This window comes from Juglans microcarpa x Juglans regia, chromosome 2D (genome assembly GCF_004785595.1).
Source record: "Juglans microcarpa x Juglans regia isolate MS1-56 chromosome 2D, Jm3101_v1.0, whole genome shotgun sequence".
NCBI classification, from domain to species: domain Eukaryota; kingdom Viridiplantae; phylum Streptophyta; class Magnoliopsida; order Fagales; family Juglandaceae; genus Juglans; species Juglans microcarpa x Juglans regia.
Genome location: NC_054596.1, coordinates 32,516,996 through 32,542,339, shown reverse-complemented (window position 1 = coordinate 32,542,339; position 25,344 = coordinate 32,516,996). Strand labels below are relative to the sequence as shown.

General features: G+C 36.0%; 1 protein-coding gene across 1 annotated transcript; it reads right to left on the bottom strand.

The window, feature by feature from the left end:
• Positions 1 to 17,176: 17,176 nt before the first annotated feature.
• Positions 17,177 to 18,266, bottom strand: LOC121251234 (senescence-specific cysteine protease SAG39-like). Its single transcript, XM_041150598.1, has 2 exons — positions 17,840 to 18,266; positions 17,177 to 17,769 (listed from the first exon to the last, which is right to left on the bottom strand). Exons 1-2 carry the CDS (start codon positions 18,264 to 18,266, stop codon positions 17,177 to 17,179), a joined length of 1,020 nt encoding a protein of 339 aa, XP_041006532.1.
• Positions 18,267 to 25,344: the final 7,078 nt, after the last annotated feature.

The following is a 25,344-nucleotide window of genomic DNA, read 5'->3' as shown; positions in this document are numbered from 1 at the left end:
TACCAATAACGTTGGATACGGTTCTCCATATAAGACCCAATCGGTATAACCTTGGTCAATACCTTTGACAAACATATGCTCTCTCACCAACTCTATCTTATGAGAACGCAATTCTTGCAAAGTTGGCATGGGCATCTAATACGATCGTCACTGACAATTGTACAAGATGCGAACTCCAAAAATTTCTTAACTCCTTCAGCATATAAATTGTAATTCTCACCCAACCGATCAATAACTCACATCCAGCTCTTATCCATGTCTAATATCCTATTACAAACAGTCACGTGCATCAACAAACAATTAATTATCTAACATATTATGCAATTTCTTCATTTCACCGAATAGTTGGTTCTATCCCATTCAGGATTCTAAGATCATAATCGCCAACCGACTAACTATTATCTATCATATCCAACAAAATTTCAGCAACATCTCCTCTTAGTTCTCCAAATATGCTCGTTTGGTCATGCACATCATTGAGTAATACATCGATGCACCATCACCGAAACTACATATCCAGAGAACAACAAGGGATGACACTACCAAAATCATAATGTCGAATGCAACATATATAGTTTGATAGTTTGCGAGAAAGATCTTACAATCCCAAACTATCTACTGTAGACAATTCAAGAGTTATCAATCAACCATTCAACATGATGATAACTCTCGAATGGGTCTAAGGTTTATTTCAATAGCAAGTAGAAGATGATATTAAAACACAATAATAATAAAAGATAAGAAAATACAAGATGATACAAGAATAAAAGTTACGAGAATCCCCAAATCTTAGTTATGTTTTTTAATTATTATGTACTTTAAGTATCTATATATATCATGGGTATTCTAAGTATTCTAAATATTAAGTGTATTGTAAGTATCCTAATGATTATGTTTTTTTAATATTAAGTGTATTTTAAGTATCCTTAGTAAATTAAATTTTACTCAATTACTTATTAGATTAATTATACGTTATAGTTATTTTTAAGTATTAATTAAAATTTAATTTTATTATTTGTTAAGTTAGTCCTCATAGTTTTTAATTAATTATCTTTTAAATATTAATATGAATTTAAGTATTAATAATTCTTAAAATGACTGTTCGAACATGTTAATCCGTTCGAACGGAATATTATAAGGTTCAAACGGTCTCAACCCAAAATCCAACACCAATTAGTTCAGAACGAAACACAATCTCACAAAACAAACTCATTCAGAAAACATTACAAGCATACAACATATATACTTCGAATAGCAACCCTTTAATAAAAATATTTCGAATTTAATCTAATAAACACCTACACAATATATATAAACTATACAACCAATAAACAACTGTATTAAAGTATAGAGTTCTCCAATAAACACCTACACAATATATATATATATATAATAGAATCATTAATTGATTTGTAAATAAAATGAAAAAGAAAGCCATACATTTAAGTAAAATAAGTGTGCAATCCTCTTTGTAAAATAATAGAATGAAGGATTGTGTGATGAAAATGGAAGATTTTGGAGAGAAAATGGAGAAGAGAAGAAAATGAGGGACTAACAGCGTGCGAAAATGTTTTAAGTTCTCACTTACCGCTCGAACGGAAATAATTTGTGGTCGAACACGAAAAATTTTACGCGCACTAGTTTTCCCACCCTAAAAAATTTTCGTCGAAGCATTCGAACGATGACAAAGGACATTCGAACAGTAATCCATGAGTCATTAATTGGAGGGATATTTTCCCACCACTGTAATAAAACGTTCGAACAATTACAAAGAACATTCAAACGTACTCCAGGAGTCATTAATTGGCGGGATATTTTCGTGCCACTGCAAAAAAACCGTTTGAACGATGACAAAGTGTGTTTTGTCCAAGAAATCCACAGAATTGATGCATTTTTAAGTATTTTCATGGCTGCTAAGTTGACTCAGCTATGGGCGAGCTCGATCTGTTTTACGTTTGAACGTGTTTGAACGAGTTTAACATTTCTGATCGAACACTTTTTTGGACGTTCAAACGGTTTGAACCAAACAAGTTATTTTTCATTTGACCATTTTTTTCCGTTCAAACATTATAATTTCCATTCGACCACTATATATTTCATTCGAACCATTTACTTTATATTAGCTTATTATTTTCATCGTTTTATTAAATTGTTCTATCAATTAATTTATTAAATTGCTATTAATATATAATTTTGTAAATCTTTTCTTATATTAGATTTTATCACTAATGTTGAACATATATTTTATTTTTTAAATTTTAGGATCATAATAATATCTAATAGGGTCTGTAAACGTGGTAGATTGAGGGAACCTTCCATCCAAATAGTTCTAAAGCGGACTGTTTTACTTGAGCGGCAGGTAAAATTGTCTAATTTTGTGACTCTTATATGGGAGGGTCATTTCCTCCCATCATTATTCAATGATCGTGGTTGGGTATCAATCTTAGATCAGTGAGAAGAAAGAATGGAGCTCATTTCCTACATTGACATCATTGCTGAGTTCTATAAAGAGCTCAGTGGTACCAGCCCAGACGATGGAGGAGCATATTGGATCTGTGTCTGAGGAGCTCTCGTTATATTTTCAGTGGACGAACTTGTTGCATATCTCGATATTCCTAGACTGGTCGATGTCTATTCGAACATGCCGCCTAGAGAGTCTGATCTTTCAGGTGATGTAGAGATGGCTCAGGACGAGGGACCAGTTTATACAGATGAGGTTGATACACTTGCTGATCATGAGGTCAGAGACTTGATTGTTGGTCCACATGCTCCAGTGTATGATGGGACGAAGAGCATTAGACAGGCAGATTTATCTTCTTTCTTCAAGATCATGAATTTGATCATCGTCAACAATATTGACCCTCGACAGCACAAGACTGAGGTTGGTATGGATCAAGCAAAATTTATGATACGGGTCGCTCGTGGCATTCCAATCGACATTGTGGGGTATATATTTTAGAGAATCCGATTAGAGGCTCGGTACATTACAACAGATATACTGTCGTTTGGGATCCTAATCACTCAATTTTTGCTACATTCCAAGGTCGTGCCAGAAGTTGCCGAGCGTTCACGGGAGCTGATGGGACCAATCAACGGCACCATCCTATCACGGAGCACGGGACACTCAAGACTTAGTTTTCGTGGACTTATTCCTGATAGGGCTGATATGAGATGCACAGCCTGGAGATACTGGAGTATCGGCTGGTGAGGCATCTACACAGGTCGAGGCATCACACACATCTACTCACGAGGAGATGGCCAACTACTGCGTGCTGAGATCGGCATACACACATCAGCGGTGATCGATGTAGTGCATACTGCTATGTGTGAGTTGCGTACAGAGATTACTGCTAGCATCTCTGAATTACGTACAAAGATTAATACCAGTAATGCAACTCAGGTCACGCTTAGTGCTCGACTGACACAGGTAGAGACACGATTATCTGTAGTCGAGGATGTGTGCAGAGACCTCGCGTCACAGTAGTTTCTATTTTATTTATATATTTTTTTGTTATAGTTATGGAGTGTATATATGGTGTTTTGATAATTTGCTTTAGTTATAAATTAAATATTTTATCTTTTCTGGAGTAATTATTAATTTATATTATGTAGTTTATGGTTGATAATATTTATTTAACTAAAAATCTTATTTATTTTAAAAGAAATCATTAAAATATTTTAAAATTAATTACATAAAATTAATTTATGAATTCGTATATATGATATATATTTTTTATATTTTGAGTTACATACCGAGATTAATATTATATATTCAAATGTATAAATGTGGTGTTTGAATATGTTTGAACTAAATATGTTCCGTTTGAACAGTTAAGAAACCTTCTCGCTAAGTTTCGTCACCAAATATTTTCCGTTCGAACAAACAATTCAAACGGGTTTGAACTTTTCCTGGCATAATAAATTACTTCCCCTCCAAGATTTTACTATTCAAACTCATTTTTGTCCGTTTGAACGAAAAAAACTTTTTGAGACGATTTAATTCGTTACAGAAAATAATGTTCAACCAAATATTTATCCAATGGAACGGTTTTGTAAAGTCATCAATTTTTTGGGACGAAAATTAAATTTCATCTCAAAAAATTACTTTTAGGGATGAAATTTAGTTTGTGCCTAAATAATTTCATCCTTAAAAATCAAATTTGTTGTAGTGTAGTCAGTCCCAATTTATAAAATGAAATAACAATAAATAACAAGTAAGTGCTTATTCACAGTAAATAAAATGAATAACAATAATGGCTACTTGGCTAGTACAAGTTAATATAATAGAATAACAATAGCAAATAAATAATTAGTCACAGGTATTACGTAATAATTAATAAATGAACAAATAAACAACATACATGTTCATGGATTGACACCTTTCTCTCTCCTACTTATATTGGTCTCTCCTACTTATATTGGTCAATGCATATATCTCTTCTTTTTCCTTCCATTCCTGTCTCTCTCCTTTTCCTCTATTTTCCTCTCTCCCCCTCTCTACCCTACTTTTGCCAACAACTTCTTCCATTCTTTCTCTTTTCTTCCGTTTTCTCTTCATACTTTTTGTTAAACATTTTTGTGATGCTCCCTATCCCCAGTTGTAGTTAGGTAAGGAACTACAATGCCCAATAAGCACACGTGTATACAAAGTCATATCGGAAAAAGTGAAAAGTGTTAGTCGGAAACTAATAATAATAGTACCAGAGATTTTTTCATTACTCGCCCATTAATAAATGATATCCAAAAGCACTCCATCAATAAAATAATTACAAACAAACCAATATATGTTCATTGCCCAACTCAAATAATATTACACCATAGTTGTTAGTCGCCCAAACAATTGACCATCCTAAATTACAAAAATTATAAATTTAAAGGGGACAGGCCCTCTTGGTTATTCCTTGGCCTGGTGGAGCTATCCTTGGGGTATCCCTCATGAGCTATATGAGTCTATGGTTCCAAAGGCTGAAACCGTAATGTGACAACCATGTTGAGATTTCAATGAAATCTCAGTAAGTTAAAACTCATAACAACACTAACAATGTAATAAAATAATGACGAATATAAATGCATAAGTTTTATATAGATAAAAGATAAAAGTTGAAACTGCATATATCATAAGTCTATTGAGGAACAAACCTTCCGAGTAAAACAACGTAACCACGAATCACCGTAAACCTTACTGAACACCGAGTGCCCAAATCATCTCATAACATATCATATCATTTCCCAGATCCCAAGTCCAAATCATCACGTGGAATCTCTCCACCACAAACACCCATTTCGTTTATTACCACATGTCACTATAGCTCTCATCACTTGTTTACACACACCCTGGCTCCCTTTGCCACACAATGGGTAATTACCACAGAAATGACTTTACAACAAGTGATGCTCAATTCTACGTTGGGCGCATTCATGGTCAATAATAATAAATTAGATGGAAATTACATCTTTACAATAAATGTTATGCATGTGAGTAGCACGTGGAAACACTTTCCATTACATTTGCCGGTGCTGGTAAACGGAATGGGAAGATTGATAAGTTTTGAAAGTAAGCAGGTACACTTTGATGCAATTATTAGTTTTGGAGGTACATTGTGAATTGAGTGGAAGTTCGAGGGAGTAAAGTGTAATTAACCCATGTAAAAAGTTGGAAACTGGGGATATGAAAATAGACTCTATTTTGAATAAGCTCGAATCGTTTGTTGAGAAAGCATGCTCCAATGGCTTTGAGATTCATATATGATGTTCCTAGGACTTCTATTTACATGTTAAGATGTTAGTTTGAGGATTTATGTTGTTGGTTTTAAATATGTGAATTTTTTTATGTATGGAAAGGTCCTGATAGGTCTTGTATTTGAGGTGTGCGGGTAGATCTATGTTTTAATGCAAATTTTGCTATGTGATCTTAGGTTTGATGCTAAGATTTATTCTAGGACTTGATTATTAACCATATGATTTTGATGTTGATGATTTATTTCATGAACGATTCCGGATCTAACGGTATGATCAAAACCAAACCACATAGCTTTCGGTTTTAGTGAATGGGTGAAAACTGAATGTGTTAAGTTAGGTTTTGTGAGTTTTTTGGTTTTGGCATGATAATTCTAAACTTGATAGTTCTTAGTAATGTGTTATGAATATATTGAGTGTATGTTAGTAAATTTTTGGAGTTGTTTTGAAAAGATATAAAACCTTGAACATCAAGCGTTGTTCTTAAGATTAAATCCTTGAAGTTTTATATTGAAGAAATTTGTGATTTTTTTTTATGTTAGTTTTGATGGCTGTTCTAGTATGTTATTTAAGCATTGGATGTGATTTTTGGATGTTGCATATTTTGGTTTTAGCATGAAAAATAGGGTTTGAAATAAATGCAAAAAAAAAATCAAGAGTTTTAGACTAAACATGTTTCAACCTAGGCTTGTTTCACCTAATTATGTTATGTTTTAAACTTTTCTAATTAGATATTTGGATTAGTGACAAACTTTACATGAAAAATGTAAATTTTGGTGAGTTTTGGAGTTAGGATGTGAAATCCTTAACTTAAGGGTAAAATAGTCATTTTCTCACATGTAAGGGTGAAATACTAATTTTACTTTTAAGTGTTTTTATATTTCTATGTTTGTTAGTGAGGAGTTTCTAACATTTAAAAATCTCTCCTTACAGTTTCCCGTTAATTTACACATTTTATTTGTCATGCTACATTTAGTGTAAGTTTGCTTCTAACTTACACTGACCATAACATGTGTAAGATAACATTTGTTTGTGTTCTTATATTCTTATACATGTCATGATATGTCATTTCACAAAATGTTTATCTGTTCATGTTATGTCATGTCATGAAACGTATATCTGTTACATATTTTATTATGTCATGAAATTTATATATGTTACACACTATACTATGTCACAAAATGTATATCTATTACACATTATGCCATATCATGAAATGTTCTTTTATTATATGTTATGTCATGTCACGAAATGTGTGTTACACGTTACGTCATGTCACGAAATGTTTGTTTGTTTTAAGTTATACCATGTCATTCATCTCATGTACATGTCACATTATGTTATGTCATGTCATCTGTCATTTCATTTCACGACACGTCAGTTCATGTTCAGTTTTTTGTTAGTTCATGTTCAGTTGTTCAATTTTATATTCAGTTTCACATTCAGTTCATGTTATTTCACGTTTAACTTTATGTCATCCTTTATTTAACATCAGCTCAATACATTTAATGTCAGTTTAACTCATGTCAGCACATGTCATGTTTTTTTTCAAGTCACGTCAAGCTTAATCATGTTCACGTTTTGCATTCATATTTTTACTATCATGTATGCATCTTTAAACTTTTAGTTTATATTATTTGCAAACATGTTGAGATTTGTATTCAAATTTCACTTGGTAGTCTCAACTACCATTTCTTCCGAAATGGTAGATCATGCACCAGGATCAGGAGAAGCTACAGAGGATCAACTAGAGGAGACCTATTAGGCAACAATGACACGACTTGGAGCTCATTGCTACGATATTCCATTTAATCATAGGATTTTGGCTTCCTTGGCAGAGTTGTGCAAGCTACTCGAAGGTTTAGGCTAATAGTTATCTTAGTCATTGCATATACTTAGGGACCTCTATCTCCAGTACTCTTATGGTTATAGATCTTTTAGACATACGTTGTAACTTGAACGTCTATTATCTTAAATTTATGAAATATGTTTTAATATTTTGGGATATAGTTTATCTGGTGCGTATTATTCTTTGAAGCAAAAAATTATCCGTTGGGATATTGCATATTGCTAGATGCATGCTTGGTGTATTGCATCCTTAATTATCATAAACGGGGGCAGGTAAGCTTGTGTTGCATGTCCCGATGCTTCAGAATCTGTCCGATCAAGCTAAATCTGGAGGCGTCACAGGTGGTATTAGAGTAATACGACTCAAGGCTAAACCCACATGTTTCTAGGACTTGTTCTAGAGTTTATGATTGAATTTTTAGTCTTTCTTTAAGCTTGAATTCCCTAAGTACAAGAGTTAATACGTGTGTTTGATATGCATATAAATGTGTTTCAGAAAGTTACACATGATGCGTGGTGGAGTACCTAGGAATCGTGATTGAGATCATAACCAGGAAGATCAGAATCCTCCAATGGATGGAGGGAAATGAGTAGCTAAAGCAGTTCGCCTACTGACAAACTTGCTCAGACAACATCAACAACAACAAGTGCATTTCCCTAGATCCGAAGTTAGGGGATGTTTGTATGAGAGATTTCTAATGCACCGTATCTCGAGCTTTTCCATTAATGAAGGTGCCCTGAGGGCAAATAAGTGAATTATCGATTTGGAACAAACATACAAGATCTGTGGCTACACTGAAGAGCAAAATGTTCTGTATGTTGGAGATCTATTTCAAGGATAAGCTGGCATTTAGTGGGATACAAGAAGGTAACTTCTAGTGAGGGAATTAGGAACCCTAGTTGCATTTTCATAGGGAAGGTTTAAGTAAGAGTTTGATAACAGATTCTTTTCAGATTCAGTCAAACAACAAAATGTGTAGGAGTTTACGACTCTGTGTCAGGGTAGCTTGACTTTGGAGCAGTACGTTTCCAAGTTCATGGCATTAGGGAGGTTTGCACCTCACCTAATTTCTACAGAGAGGATTTAGGTAAAAAATTTCTAGGGGGTTGCAACCAAGTGGCTTGTCTTAGAATTGAAAATTATCAGGAGTTGGTAAATGTCGCTACCATAGCAAAGGCAGAGCAGAGGGATTTGACCACCTAGATCATTTCAGAACAAATGAGGACTTCACCGTATGCAATTGAAGAAAGTTCGAAAAGGAAGAAGATGTCTACTAGACCAAATAAGGGAAAAGGCATCGAGACTAGTAGCTCAATGCTGAACACATACCCAATATGTGGGATGTGCAGAAAGAACCATGGAGGCAAGTGCAAACTTATCTTAGGACTCTGTTTCAGATGTGGCCAACCTGACCACTTGATCAAAAATTGTTCAAAAGAGCTCAGATAAATGGGGTTGTTCTCAACGGAGATTCCAGACCAAAGGGATGGCCTCCAGTACTAGCTCGCATGTACATTGTTCATGTCAATGTATTATTGTTCATGCCGGTGTAGACATGGAATGCCCTTTAGTAGTATGAGAAAGGATATTGAATGTCGATGAATTAGTATTCTGCATATTGGAGTTTGTTTTGATTCTGAAAATATAATGGAGTTCGTGTTTGGAAGAGTAAACTGATTGGTAGAGACATTGGCCTTAGTAGGATTCAATTATGATAGTAGTTTTACCTGGCTGCCAGTAAGTGGTCTCTAGCGAAGCAATGTATTTTTGGAAACATAGATCGCCCTTATATTGGAGACTAGTATGGGAGAGTAAAATCTTGGCCTTGAGGTTTCACGTGTTCTATAGAGGCAAAATTAGAAATGGCTCTTGCTAGATAGAACGGCTATGCCGACCATGAGAGAGAGAGAGAGAGACAGAGACAGAGAGAGAGAGTTAAGGAACGTTAGGATCTTAATGGTGAAAATATATGTGGTGAATAACTCTTTGAGCAGCAAGGAATGTAGTAACTTCACTTAAGTAAGGATTCAGTGTCCTAGACGGTTAGCCTAGAACTTTACGAGTGTTATATTCTCCATTTATAGGGTACTAGTTATTTTATGAACCCATGTGATGGTTATAGATAAGAATAGTGGAGGCTATGAGAGTTAGGTTTTGCCTCATGAGGAGCGTTATCCACCTTATCACCTAATCACGTGGATGGATAGAGATAGCTTCAAGGCCAGGATGACACGGGATGGAGCTGAGTCCGACAGAGCAGTAGAGGAATGTGCCTCAGCCTTCAATCCTAAGCCTGAGACATCAAGATCATCGATGTTGTCTACTGATCGAGGATGACTACTTGTTCAGGGTCATGTACCTGACAACAATGATGAGGAGGTCGAGCATCACCTTGGCCCTAGGCATTTCGGTAATTTGATTTATGATTCTGAGGAAGATGCATTCTACTATCGGCCTCAGCATACCATGCCTATGGATATCGAATCACCCCCACCCGCATCGACTAGCGAGGATATGTCGAATGATCCACAAAAGGTTTGGTGAGCAATATCTTCTTTATTGTTGGTAATGGTTATCTTTAGTATTACATGCGTAGGTTTCAAGGAGGACATCTTTTTTTAGGAAGGCAAGATGTAACAGCCTACTAGAATTTCAGTGGATAAATTTTTTTAGGTTTCAGGAACCTCATGAAACTCTGAAAGTTTCACGAATTAAACAATCGCACATGGTTTAGTCTGTCAGCATAATCAGTTTTACTGCTCACTCTGGTAGCAGAAACGTGATTTTATTTATTTGAGGTACTTGGAAGTGTGAGAATTAGAAATGATTTACACTATTAGTCTCAGATGAATATTTATGATTTCTTGGAGCAATAAAATGATTTTTGCTTTCGAGACAATAGTTGTTCGAAAATGCGTTTTAAATTGTACGAGTCACCTAGTTGTTGAATTACACAAAAAGAAGTACGCTCCTAGTTCCATATGAATATTTAGGATTCTATGGTATAAAGTTATTTTCACCATTTTTGAGACACCTTGGTGTTAGCACTCAGTACAGTGTTTTCAAGATCACAGTGTGGAATATCCAAATTAGGAAAGAAAGGTTTTATTTGAACACTTGAAAAGATCATAGCCATACATGGTGAATTGTATTGGATACTTGACACCAAAAGGAACCATAGCATGGAAATGTGACGGAAATCAAGCTTTATGATCTTGCCACCTAAGTTAAATATTATTCGATCCAACCATCCAATTTATGTCAAACCAAAGAAGGCTTCAACCGTGATGAAATTCCAAATAATTAAAATCCAATTGAAGCCCCAAAACCTTGATGAAAATCGAAACCCCAAATGGTTTCCCCAAATTCCAAAAGTTTGTCTCCAAACCCTAATTGAAACTGGTTGTAGCTTAGTGTTTAATCACTTGATTAAATCACTTCTACATGCTATTAACCACTCAAATTCTTTTTATTACATCTTATTTATTCTTTTAGACCTTAGTAATTTCATTGGGCCAAAAAGAGTTGGATTTGGGTTTGATAGAAACCCAAACCTCATTGAAACCCCAAATGAAGGCCCATTCGGTTAAACCCCACGAAATTGCATCACCAAGGCAAAGCTTTTGGAGGAAGCTTCTTCTTGCGAAGGGTGTCCTTTCACTACCAAATCAGCCCCAAATAGTGGTTGATGGGAAGGCCAAAAACCACCGCACCATCACCCTTCACATGGACGCTTCCTTCATTGAAAACAATGCAATGTTGCCCACTATTTTTACCAATGATTTTGGCTAACAACCCATCACCCAAAGTGTCTTTCACACATCTCCCATCACCCCTCTAGATTCTTAAGTGTTGACATTGTCCATTCCCCTTGCATGTGATCACTTTTCAAGCATTTTCTTGGAGATGAGACAAGGGAGACACTTAGACAGTTTTTCTTGCTTACTTTGCTCAACTTTGTTGAACCTGTTTAAATTGTTTTCTCACAAAGTGCCCTTCACATAGGTTTTTCCTCTTCGAGTATCATTTCTTGGTATGCTTTGTGTAAATTTTCATGGTCATTTGTTGTGTGAAAACTTTGTTTAAGCATGGAAAGGAATTTTGGGCAATAGCCATGACAATGCTTCATATTTGATGTTTTTGACGAAGTTATTGGCAAGACCTTGGTTTGTTTTTTTTATAGTTTTTAGCTGACATGCCAATATACAAGTTTGATGAAGATTCATTGCATGTTATAAGTTTTTTATGAGAATTTTACGAAGATCTAAAAAGTTGAAAACGAAGAGTATGAAAATAGATTATGTTTTGAATAAGCTTGAATCTTTTGTTGAGAAAGTAAGCCCCAATGGCTTTATTATTCACATATGATTTTCCTACAAATTTGATTTACATGTAGTATATTATTTTGATGATTTATGGTGCTGATTTTAACTATATGAATTTTTATGTATGAAAAGGTCCGGATACGTCTTCTATTTGAGGTTTTCGGGTAGATCTACGTTTTCATGCAAATCTTGCCATGTGATCTTAGATTTGAAGCTTAGATATATTCTAGGACTTGATTATTAACCATATGATGTTTAACAACAAGGGTTGTTCTTAAGGTTAAATATTTGAAGTTTTATATTGAAGAAATTTGAGTTTTTTTTTTATGTAAGTTTTGATAGTTATTCTAGTATGTTATTTAAGCATAGGATGTGATTTTTGTATGTTGAATATTTCACAATTAGCATGAAAGATAGGGTTCGAAAGAATTACAATAAAAATCAAGAGTTTTAGATTATACATGTTTCAGTCTTTGCTTGTTTCACCTAGTTGTGTTATGTTTTAAACTTTTCTATTAAGATATTTTGATTAATGACAAAATTTACATTAAATTTTGATGAGTTTTGAAGTTAGGACGTGAAATCCTTAAAGTCAGATGTAAATCTTGCCCGAAGTTTTGGTGAGTTTTTATGTTTCTAAGTTTTTTAGTGAGGAGTTTCTAACATTTTGAAATCTCTCTTTACAATTTCCTGTTAATTTATGCATTTTATTCGTCACACTATGTTCATTGTAAGTTTACTTCTAACTTATTGTTAGAATATTGTGTATGTATGTGGGTAAGAGAACATTTGTTCATATTCTTATGTTTTTATACATTTCATACTATGTTATGTCACAAAATGTTTACCCATTACACATTATGCCATGTCATGAAAGGTTCATCTGTTCATGTTACAAAAAGTACATCTGTTACATATTTTATTATGCCATGAAATGTATATGTTACACACTAAACTATATCACAAAATGTATATCTGTTACACATTATGATGTCACAAAAAATTCATCTGTTCATGATATGTCATGTCACGAAGCGTACATCTGTTACATATTTTATTATGTCATGAAATATATATGTTTGTAACACCCCGTATTTTAGTGTATTTTTATTGAAGGATTATTTTTTTATTGTTCAAAAATTTATCCTCTTATTTTAAAATTGGTTGGATTTTTAGTAAGTTTATTTCTATGATTTTAATTTGATGAAAATTAATTTTTATGTGCTTTCTTAATATTTATTTATTGTTGTGTATTTAAATTATTTTTCATATTTAATTAATTACTGTGGGATTTAATTATTTCAATTTGACTTTACCATTGCGTTTGAATTATTTTATTTAACTTGTGGTTTTAAAATCATCTCCGTTGGATCATTTTTGTGACCCAAGTTATGAGGATTGGACCTCATTTCTTTTCCCTCCACTTTTCTTTCCTTCCTTTTCTTTTCTTTCTTTTCTTTTTCTTCTTTATTTTTCCCCTCCCCGTGCGCGCGAACCAGCCCTCTCCCTCTCTCTCCCCGTGCGTCCGTCACCTTCACCCAGCCCGCCGCCGTCGCATCGCCGTGTGCGACACCGCCCGGCCGACCAGCTCCCCCTCCCTCCGACGACCTCACCCCCAAATCCCAGCCCCTACCTAGCCGCCAGTAGCCCACACGCACCCTACGAAGCCGCGGGCCACTTTCACGCCAGCGCCGCCGTGAGCCAGCGGTGGCCTTCACCGCCCACCCCATTGTGTTCCCCTGCCGCCGGCGACCTCACCCCACCAACCTCACCTCTATTCGCGCCGCCTTTAACCACCAGTAGCCCTTCAAGCCGCGACGTCACTTTCGTTCCAGCGCCGCCGTCGCGCCACCTCCGGCCACCATCTTCACACCACATCATCCTCGACCTCTTGGCAACCCATTGGACCCAACCCCAGCTCCGATCCGCCACTGGTGAAGCTCCACCATCTACATTTCTGATTTGGGCATTTTGGTCTTCTACCGCCCATTCCGCTGCCACCCACGGCAAACCACCACCACCATTGGCTTCACCAACCTCTCTAGGCCCTACCCTATCAATCTTGGGTCTTCGTTTGCCTCCGTTTGAAAGTTGGTATTTGTGACCCACGGCCACAGTGTATTTTACACTGTGGTGTTGCTCAAACGTCGCCTTTTTCAACTTCGTGATCCTTCGGAAATTGTTATATTGCACTGTAAGTATTTTCCTTAAATAACTTTCGTGATTTAAATATATTTTTGCACTAACACATATTATCTGTGAATTGGTTTGTTTTGCCGGACTGAGTCCGAGGAGTTTCGGGGGTCGGATGGATTGTGGACGGAGTTGTTGTGTGTTTGTTTGCATTGTGAATTGTGGTTGTTGGTTGTTGGTTATGGCTTGTTCATGTACATCGCATATTGCACGCATGATCATGTTTGTAAAGAAAACTGGGTTTTCGCATGATTGCATACATGTTCATGTGTTTATTGGAATTGGATTCTCATGTGAGTAAAAGGAAAAGAGATTGTAGGGATGGTGGTAAGCAGGGATGGTGGTAGAGTCCCGCCTGCGATTCCCGCCTACGGTGCACGCGGTAGGGATGGTGGTTAGCAGGGATGGTGGTTGTGTCCCGCCTGCGATTCCCGCCTACGGTGCACGCGGTAGGGATGATGGTAAGCAGGGACGGTGGTAGAGTCCCGCCTGTGATTCCCACCTACAGTGCTCTGTTAAGTATTCATTGTGTGTAAAGGAACTGTAGGGATGGTGGTAAGCAGGGATGGTGGTAGAGTCCCGCCTGCGATTCCCGCCTACAGTGTCCGATAAATGGGTTGTTTGTGTGAATCATTTTATGGAAAAATGAAAAACTATATTTTTGGGCCAAAATGGGATTTTCGGCGTGTGTTGGAAATAATCATTTTTCTGGGTAAAAAGGTATTTTATGACTAAATGTATTTTGTCGTATTGTTGGTTGCATTAATGTATTTTTATCCCGAGAGTTGTTTGGTTTATACTTACCTGTGGTACCATTTTATGGTATCGCAGATTTTGATGCAGATGATGATGACGAGCCTTAGCTTGGCTCCGTTGGTGGAGTGATCTGGGATTGCTCATGTTTAGTGAGTTATGTTTTTATCATCAATTTATGTATTTACCTTTTGTATTATATTTGGAATGACTGTATAACTGCTATTTAAATCTTTACTGATGTTTGATTGAAAATAAATTCTGGTACTTAGTTGACTATCCGCTGTGTTATTTTATTTGTACACTGTTGCATGTACACACACACTGGCACTTCGTTGGGATGTGTGACCGTGTTGTCATCATCCCGACGTCACGATTCCCGTTCTTTTATACGTGGGAGTCGGGGCGTCACAATGTTACACACTAAACTATGTCACAAAATATATATCTGTTACACATTATGCCATGTCACGAAATGTTCATCTGTTATATATTATGTCATGTCACAAAGTGTTTGTTTGTTTCATGTTATACCATATCATTCATCTCATGTATATGTCACATTGCGTTATGTTATGTCATCTGTCATTTCATTTCACTTCACATCACGTCTCAAGTATCTCCATTGACAATTCATGTAAGGTACTTCTAGCGTCATCATTTTAATTGTTAGAATACCTCTATTAAAATGTCAATGGCGTAATCATTCTGATTGTCAGAGTATAATTAGGTACTCCTGGCATAAGCATTTAGATTGTTAGTATATTTCATTTAAAATACTCCTAGTGTAATCTTTCTGATTGCTAAGGTATCTCATTTAAAATACTCCTGCGTAGTCATTCTGATTGTTTGGGTATCTCATCTCATTTAAAATACTCCTAGTGTAGTCATTCTTATTGTTAGGGTATTTCATTTAAAATACTCATAGCATAATCATTCTAATTGTCTGAGTATTTTTGACAGAATATGTGGGGCAGAATCATTCTGATTGTTCACTATTACAGACGAAATAATCGGAAAAATCATTTTGATTGTCAGAATTCATTTCAGTTTCATGTTAAGTTCATGTTCAGTTTCACATTGATTCATGTTCAATTTTACATTCAGGTTCATGTTCAGTAAGTTCAGTTTTAGGTTCAATTTCATGTTCAATTTCATGTTCAGTTCATCTTCATTTTCATATTTAGTTTCACTTTTAGTTTAGTCCACATTCACGTTCAGTTTCAGTTCAGGTTATTTCATGTTTAGTTTTATGTCATGCTTTATTTCACGCTAGTTCAGTTCAAGTTATGTTAGCACATGTCATGTTATTTGTCAAGTCACGTCAAACTTAATCATGTTCACGTTTTGCATTCGTGCTTTTACTGTCATGTATGCATATTTAAATTGTCAATTTAAGTTATTTGTTAACATGCTGAGATTTTTCTTCAAATTTCATTTGGTAGTCTCAACTACCATTCTCCTCGAAATGGTAGATCATGTGCCAGGATCAGGAGACACTGCAAAGGATCAACTAGAGGAGATCGATTAGGCAGCAACGATAAGATGCAGAGCACATCGATACGATGCTCCGTTTATCGATAGGATTTTGGCTTCCATGGTCAAGTTGCGTGAGCTACTTGAAGGTTTAGCCTAATAGTTATCTTAGTCTTTGCATGTACTTAAGGAGCTCTATCTCCATTACTCTTATCGTTACAATCTTTTGGACATACGTTGTAACTTGAACGTCTATTATCTTCAGTTTATGAAATTTGTTTGATGTTTTGTGATATATCCTATCTGGTGCACAGTATTGCTGAAAGAAAAAAAATTACTTGCTACGAATATTGCATATTGCTAGAGGCATTGCATTCTTAATTGTCATGAATGATAGTAGGTAACTTTGTGTTACACGTCCCGACATTTCAAAGTTCATTCAATCACAAGCAAAATCTAGGGGCATCCCAAAAACACCATGTGTCAAGGACTGGGAGGGCGTGTCAGGTCTAAATATTGTCCATTTATCATGAGCATGTTTTTCCAAACTGATAATAATAATTTGCTCATTGTCAATTAATTTCTAAGGGGTTGGAGTTTGTGCACACATCCAAGGCAGCCAAGCACTTGGTAGCAACGTTCCCAATAAGGCATTTTCAAACAATAGGGCACTGGTCGAGAAAATAAGCATACTACGAAAAAGGTTTACATACATCATGCGTAAGAAACCAAAGAGTTTACAAATATAAATTTTAAATAGTAGGAATTAAACGACTGAAAACAAGTAGTGTATTATATTGCATGTGAGGTAGCGGACATTGACTTTCATTATGATTTATAAATTCTATGCGGTCGGATAAGAGGCTTGCATAGCTATACCACATAGGCCTTCCTTTGCATCAACATCTCTTTGCATCCTTATGTACCCTTCTTCACCCCATTCTGTACCCCATGAGTTCTTCACCAGCCAATACTTGGTCCCATCACTAGTAACCCCATAACCAACAGCAGTAACGCCATGGTCTAGGCTAGTACCACACTCTCCTGTAAAAATTCCGCTCGAATAGAATTGGAAGTCAGATCCTCCAGCATCTATGGCAACAGAAATTGGCTGATTAGCTACAGCCTTAAGAAGTGCCTTCTCACTGTTGGCTGGCACATCTTCGTAGCCGTTTATGTTGGCTGCATGGTTGGCTTCTCCCTTTGTGTTGCAGGTTCCATCCACACCTGTGTAAGGATAGTTGGCTTCCGTAGTGAGACCATGATTGTTTTGGATGAACTGGAAAGCATTGTCCATCAAACCACCACTGCAACCTTGGTCCACTCCTTTAATGTCGCAGTCAACCAGCTCTTGCTCTGACAAAGAGATTAATTTACCACTTTTTAGCTTAGTAATTCCTTCCATGGCTGCCACTGCTGAAAATGCCCAGCAACATCCTACATTTCATCACCAGAAAGTGTTATAAACATAAAGTGGACATAATTCATCTCAAAATTAGACACTTACCACATTGGCCTTGGTCTTTGATGGGTGTTACGGCTCCTTTCTTTCTCCAATCCATGGAAGAAGGCAATGCAGTCACATTTTGATATTTGAAGGAAGAAGTCTTTGTTGAGCACTCATGCCCCTTGAATCTATTTCGTGAGGCTATGAACTCATCATTCGTAAGATCTGCAAATTGGTTGACTCCTAACTTGTATGGTTTGTTCCCAATGTTGTTGAAAGATTCTATAAGCGCCACATTTTCCTTAAATATCTTCAATCGCTTCTCCTTCTCCTGATTGTTTTCGTATAACCGTCCATAACGAGCCATCCATTGCTCATGCATCTCACGCATCGCCGCTTCTTGTAGGGTGCGAGCAGCAACTTGAGAAGCCAAAGCTCCCAAAGTGAGGATCAAAGCCAAATAAATGCATTGGTTAGAGAAGCCCATGGTTTGTTCTGGTTGCTGCAATGACTAGCATACTTGCTCTTGACATTTATATAGAGACAATCCTCCCTGATAAATTGCATACTATAACATTAGAGGAAGATATAGCGTTGGAAATTATCTGATTTGGACAGACAAAAGAATAAGTAATTTGGTTATTTTCAATTGGCATTATGTATATTCTTGTTACAAAGTGTCTCTTTATGATCATATTTGTCTATATTTATATCAGTGAGTGTTAAATTAATATGTTCATTGATTGATAGTACACATATAGATTGGTATTTTGTCTTTTATTGTTGGGGCCTACCCACGCAATCAAAACCAAAATGGTCTCAGCGTAACGTTTCGCTTATTTATAAGAAAAAGTACAACACAACGTTGGATAAACGCAGTTTGATCATTCTCCAAAGGCATTACAACGTTTCTGTTGGTTTGACAAGTAGTATTCCATACAAACTAGCATTATTCATACATTAGTAGCCAAACAAGACTAATTAGTAAATAAGATGCACATCCGCTCTGGGTCTTCTGAAAAATTCTTTAGGACAATGTTGATGACCTATAATTGTAGGACATCTTGTCTTCCTCATATATATGTGGCATTATTTTGAGACGCCTAAACTTATTTGTAAAGCTATAATACCATTTTTCATGAAATAAATATTTTAAAATTCACTTATATGAAATTATAATAATAATAAAAAAAAGTATGAGTAAAAGAAGAAAAAGGGTCTCAATATGTTCTGATTTTCACTTAAATTAAATTTTAAATTAGAACTCCGGTTCTTAAAGATTTTGAGAATGATTTATGAATAACTTTTAGGAAATTCTACAAGAAGTTTGCTTTCGAGATACAAACATCACAGGGTTAATTAGCAGATTATCTAATCTAAAATTATTTACAGAAAAATCTTAGATCTTAAGGAAAACTATTATATATGAAGAAAATAAAAACCTTTAAAGATATCTATGAAGAATAAAATGTTATACATACACATATATATAATTATCAAATGGAGTGGGGCTAATTTTTTCTGTCAAAACCTAATTTTGATAGGGACCAAACTCTAATTATAGACATAAAGATATGTTTAATTTTTTATTTCTTTTAAAGTTACACTACAACAAATATGGGTTTTTTTCCACGAATTCTTTTTCCAAGATATATGATCGTGGCAAATAGTAGGTTTATGACACGAAAATTGATCGTGGGAAAAAATACAAGTCTTTTGCTACGAGATCACATTGGTGAATATAACTTTGTGGGAAAATGGCTTTTTCCCACTAAATAAAAGTTTTTTGTCGCGATTATAAGTCGCCGGAAATAAATTTACCAAAAATATGTCTCTTTCGTGGGTTATAAGTCTTGGCCATAAAGTTATTAGTTTTTTTCGGAGACATTATCTCACCGCAAAAAACTAATACACGAATTTTTTTTTGGTAGTGGGTTATTAGTTTTTTTTACGAGATTTTGATCTTTTTGCGGCGACGCTTCTCCGCCGCAAATATACTAACCATTTTAATTCATGTTATTAGTATTTGCGGCGGTGTTATGAGCTTTTCGAACGATAATAACCCGCCGAAAATACTAATAAAATTAAATCCCCCGCTCCTTTCTCCCCCCCTCCCCCCAAAAACACCCGCGAGATACTCTGAGTCTCTCCTCTCTCTCTCTCTCTCTCTCTCTCCCAGCAACTGTCGAGCGTCTCCTCCTTGCTACGCCTCCGCGAATAGCTCCTCTTGCCTTCGAGCCATCGTGGGTCTTCCCCCTCAGCGCCTCACCCTCTCGTCGATTCTCACTCTCTCCCTCTCCGTCTCGGATCCCATCAGACCCGTGCACCTCCGCCATCTCCAACCATGGCCATCGCCAAGCTCAGCCGCCCTACGGTTCCGCTAGTCTCCAACTGTCGCTCCACCCCAGCTCCCACATCTTTCTCCTTCGCACGGTCTCTTTTGCTGGTCTCCACCGCACACCCCCACGGTTTTCTAATTATAGTGGCCTTCCTCGCCACCGTGAACCACCATCGCCGCCTCCAGGCAAGAAGTAGCACCACCACGAGCAACCCATGGACACAGTAGTACCTCATGCACGCCTCCTTCGCTGTCCAGCCCTTAACCATGGTAAAAATCCTACCTTTGTGTCTCAAGTGCATTATTCTAGTGTATATAGACATGTATGGCTGGTACACTGCATTGCCGAAACAGAGAATTATAGGTATGGAAGTATTCATTGTGATGTGGTTTTATTAAAGGAAATGATGAAAATCTGTGTAATCTAATCATGTAAACTTGCATGTTGATAAAATGTGGTTCTATTGGGATTATCCTTTAAACTTCTCGTCATAAATTGACGATCTCTTTTATGGAGGCTTTTTTTAGGTGGCTTGCACTTGCAATTTTGGGGATATAAGAATTAACATACGTACCTATATTTGTGTGTTTTTGTCATTCATCTGCTTGTATACCTTGTCCAGTCCAGTGTTGCAATTTCGGGGATTTAAGAGCAATTTGGTTTTTTGACTCTGGAATTTCTTGTGAAGTTTGGATCATAGTAAATGATGACCTTTGAATCTGTGCCTGTGAAACATTATTAACATGACAAGAGTTGCCACTACTATATTATACACTGATTCCTTTGTTATTTTATATGTGCTCATTGCTTTTGCTCTTCTTGTGGCGTCTGATTTGGATTCGTTTTGCATTCTTTTTCATCCCCAACTCCCTTAGGAGAAACAAAGAGGAAGTTTGAAAGTGTGTACACAGGAGGTATCATGGATACTCCCAACTCCGATAAAGTTGTTCAATACTGGCATTGTTGTGGGTCTGAAGATCCCTTTGACCCTGGATGCACTGCGTCTCCTCATTCCTCCTATGATGACTGATGAAGTTAATTAATATCTGGTTCACTTCTTTTACCCAGGATTCTGGACTCGTTCCTAGCTTCTATGATATGTTCGTCATACATATTGTTCATGTGTATTTTCTGACTCTGGCCTTTGATTCTTTACTGTTTTATTATCTTCACCTAAATGAGATTTATGTCATTCACTTTGAAAATAGCTCTTATAGATCTAGAGGATGGGCGATAGCCTTGTCACCACTCCTCAGGTATTACTTTCAGTTCGAGATTCTGTGGCTTTTGCACTGCACTGTCCAAGCATGGCGCACACAATATATTTAGCAGATTATACATATGAATACTGAGAGGCTTCTATGAAGGTGTGTGATCAATTTTTATAACTCTTCTGGTTCAGTTCTATTCTACTTCGTTTTTAGGAGATATGCGTGAAGTGGTGGAGCATGTTGCTGCTCGGTACCCAAAAGCTAATTTATATGTTGTTGGTTGGTCTCTTGGTGCAAACATTCTTGTTCGATATTTGGGTCAGGTAGAATAACCATATAACTACATTATTTTTTTGTTCTTTTTGACCATGTCGATTATATACGTCGTGTTTAGCGAAGTGTTCTCCTTGCGATTATTGTTTCGTATCGAGTGTTTTGCTTTCTTTAACTCATTCTCTTCCATGATTGATGAGTTGATGTGATATGTTGATTCGGGTTTGGAAGGCTTCTGCTTTTTAATTTTATATGATATAGAGGACCCTATGCCAGGATAATCTTATTCTAGCTTGTAAGGCTAAGCTTGAATATGGTAATAATTTCATATTGTCGTAACATCCACTCATTTCATCAATGCCTTCATTAAAATTTTAACTAACCAGGTGGAATACGCAGTCATTTTTATGGTCTACCCACAGGCTAACCTCCACTAGATCATAGGCTAGCCAGTGTTTTGCCACTGTCTTAATTTGTTCTTTTTCCCTTCTAGCTGTGGTGCGTTTTACTTGATCTGTCACGAATAATTGAAACTATTCCATTCATATATGTTCCATTTCAAAGGTGTTTCAATTTTGAGGTTCTAAGCGACAAGGGAAAAGTCTATAAGGAGATTAGGGTATTGGAAAATCATGTCACTACTTCAAATTTATCATAGTGGTGCTTCATATTTTTTATCGGGACAGTAAATCTGCAATATTGGGGCATCTGAAGAGTGGAATGTGTTAAGTTAGGATGTTGAGTCTTAATTTCAGCTAATTACACTCTGATGTGACCTTGAATGCAACGTGCTAAAGCCACCATCTTTGGGGAGAAGTAATGTTATCTGGCTGTAGGAACTACTCTTGGACTGGCTTCTTATTGTTTTCTTCTTTTCACTTGCCTCAAATCTGCTGCTGTACGTGTTTCATTTATGTTTTCATCATGTGTGACTTGCAGGAATCTCATGCTTGCCATCTTTCTGGTGTTGTGTCACTGTGTAATCCTTTCAATTTGGTCATAGCAGACGAGGACTTCCATAAGGGCTTTAACAATGTCTATTACAAAGCTCTTGCAAGTTCTCTCTGCAAAATTTTCAAAAAGTAACCGCTTGTTATATTGTCCTGATACTTATTTGAACCTCAGTTTGATCTCTATGATTGTGGAAAGTATCACTTGAAAACTTTTTTTCTGTAGTCTATTTGAGGACATGGGTGGTGAATATAATATCCTGTTGGCTGCCAATGCAAAGTCTGTTCGGGATTTTGATGAAGGACTAACCCGTGGACCGTGGAATGTGTTTCTTGTACATGGGAGTAAATATTTCGTTAAGGATATAATGATATGTCATGATCTTGCAATACTTTCTACAATTGCTGCAGTTTCATTCGGTTTCAAGTCAGTGGATGACTACTACTCCAATTCAAGTAGTTCAGACTCAATAAAGCTTGTTCGCATACCTTTGCTTTGCATTCAGGTAACTAACTTCTTTACCACTACATTTCTATAAGCATATATCTGGAACCTCAACCGTAACATAGAGCATGTGCATTTCTGGTAGATCATTTTTTGTTTTGCTTTTCTGTCTTTTCGTGCGTGTATAAATTTTGGTGATCAATTTTCTGATAGACAAATACAAAACTCATGCACTTGCATGATTGAGAACCTATGACCTCACCCTATGTTAAATCTTGAATATTTAATATTTTTATTTCAATTCTCTTTCTATCTGTGTTGATATTTCTTTTTAAACCATGCCCCACTATTTTATGTATTGCACTTCTCTTTCATATTTTTGTTTTTATGAATGTTTAATTTGGCTGCACTGATTAGAAGCAATCATATCTGTGCATTATTTTATGGTTCTAAAGTGGATTTTTTCTTTTTTTTTTGTTTGTTGGTTGGGCGATAGCCTATTTGGATTGCAATGGAGTGGATGGAATGAAATAGCTTCACTTGTGTTGATGTTTGAGCATGGAATGGAGTTGGGATGAAGATGAATTGTTTTGAAGTGTTAGGATTAAGTGATGGAGTTGTAGTGAGTTTATAAAGTATGATGATAATGTTGGTTTAATAGAGAAATTTGTGTATATTAAATGTATTGGGTATGGATTAAACTTGTAAAAACAAATGAGTGCTTTGAAGGAATTGTATGTTGATCTTATAAAACTTGAATGGATTATATGGATTGTATGATTGTGGTTTTGTGGAGTCATGAATTGTAACTTATAAATTTTTGTGGTTGTGTGATGTATGTGTATAAATTGTATGAACAGTTTCCTCTCTTGGCTTTTCATTAAAACTTTTTCTTGTGAATGTTAGCAGAATTTTAGATGTTTCTTTTAAATTTATTATAAGCGTGAATTTGGATCTCCAAGGTTCAGATATATTTATTTTAGCCTATATTAGACTATTTGTTATAATTATTTTTGGCTCAGTCTCACTTTTTTATTTTACAATTTATTTATTTATTATTTTTTTTCTGAAGTCTCTTAGTATTTGCTGCAAATGCAACTCGTGGCAAATACTTTTTTATTTGCGGGAAGTGATTATTTCCCGCGATAATAGTTCTTAGTAAATAAGTATTTTATGGAAAATATTATTTCCCAGAAAATATGTTATGGGCAAATACTTTTTGCCACAACCTCTTCCCATGGGAAATATGAAGAGTTTTTTCCCACCACATTATACTATATGATTGTGGTGGGAATTGCTTATTTCCAATAGAATTGATCATCCGTAATAATTTTTCGCCACGATCAAACTGGTGAGTAAAACTTAAAAGACATCTTTTGCCACGAAGGGAATTTATGGATATACTTGATTTTCCACAAACTTCTTACATGGATAAAGACATTATTACTGACCACGAGTCGATGTTAGTAAACTTAGTTGCCACGAAATTAAAATGCTTTATCCACCGTTCATGTCGTGGCAAAAATGATAGCTTTTCCCATGAAATCAGAATTTGGTGGAAAAAGAATTTTTCCCCACTAGTTTTATTCCACGAGTCTAGCACGATACAAATTGGTGGGAAACATACAATTTCTAACGAAGTCTACACTTTTTTCGATCACAATCCCTCCTGGGAAAAAACAAGATTTGTTGTATTGTTATACATATAGTAAACAATGAAAATTAAAATTATGAAGTAAAACGATATATGAAATATGAGTAATTCTACATACAACTGTGAAGTGTGTAAATGCCGTATAATTGCCTTGAAAAAGAGTGAGGTTTACTATTAAAAAATTAGTTTTTTTCGTGTACATCTTATGTTTTATTCAATTTTCTCTAATACGCGGCGGGTATATAATTCATGGTTGCAAATATCTTTTCTCATGAAATATATATTTTATGTTAAGATATAAGTAGAATTTATAGATGTATAGCATTGTTCACCTGACTCGAGCTGGCGGGAATTCTTCTTTAGCGGGTTCAAAGGTGCATGACATGAATTTAAATCTGAGAGAGAGCGAGAGAGGTAGAGATTGAGGTGACGACCGGAAGACAAATTTAAGGTTTTTGAGTTGCAGTCGAGAGAGCCAATGTAAAGAGAGAGAAACTCACTCAGGTGAAAATTGGGAGAGAAGCTCAGTTAATTCACTAAACGAATGCATTTAGTACTCACATAATTTGGTGGTGCAGAACGAAAACGAAAATCTTGTTTCCAAACCATCCAAACCATTTTTCCGTATTAATGGTTACGGAACGTTACGAATTCCGACCGGCCAATCCTTTTCAGTTCGGTTACTATGCTCTT

Coding starts and splice junctions, on each gene's coding strand:
- LOC121251234 (XM_041150598.1), bottom strand. CDS start 18,266: ATGGGCTTCTCTAACCAATGCATTTATTTGGCTTTGATCCTCACTTTG. Junction 17,770..17,839: donor CAAAGACCAAGGCCAATGTG/GTAAGTGTCTAA, acceptor GATGAAATGTAG/GATGTTGCTGGGCATTTTCA.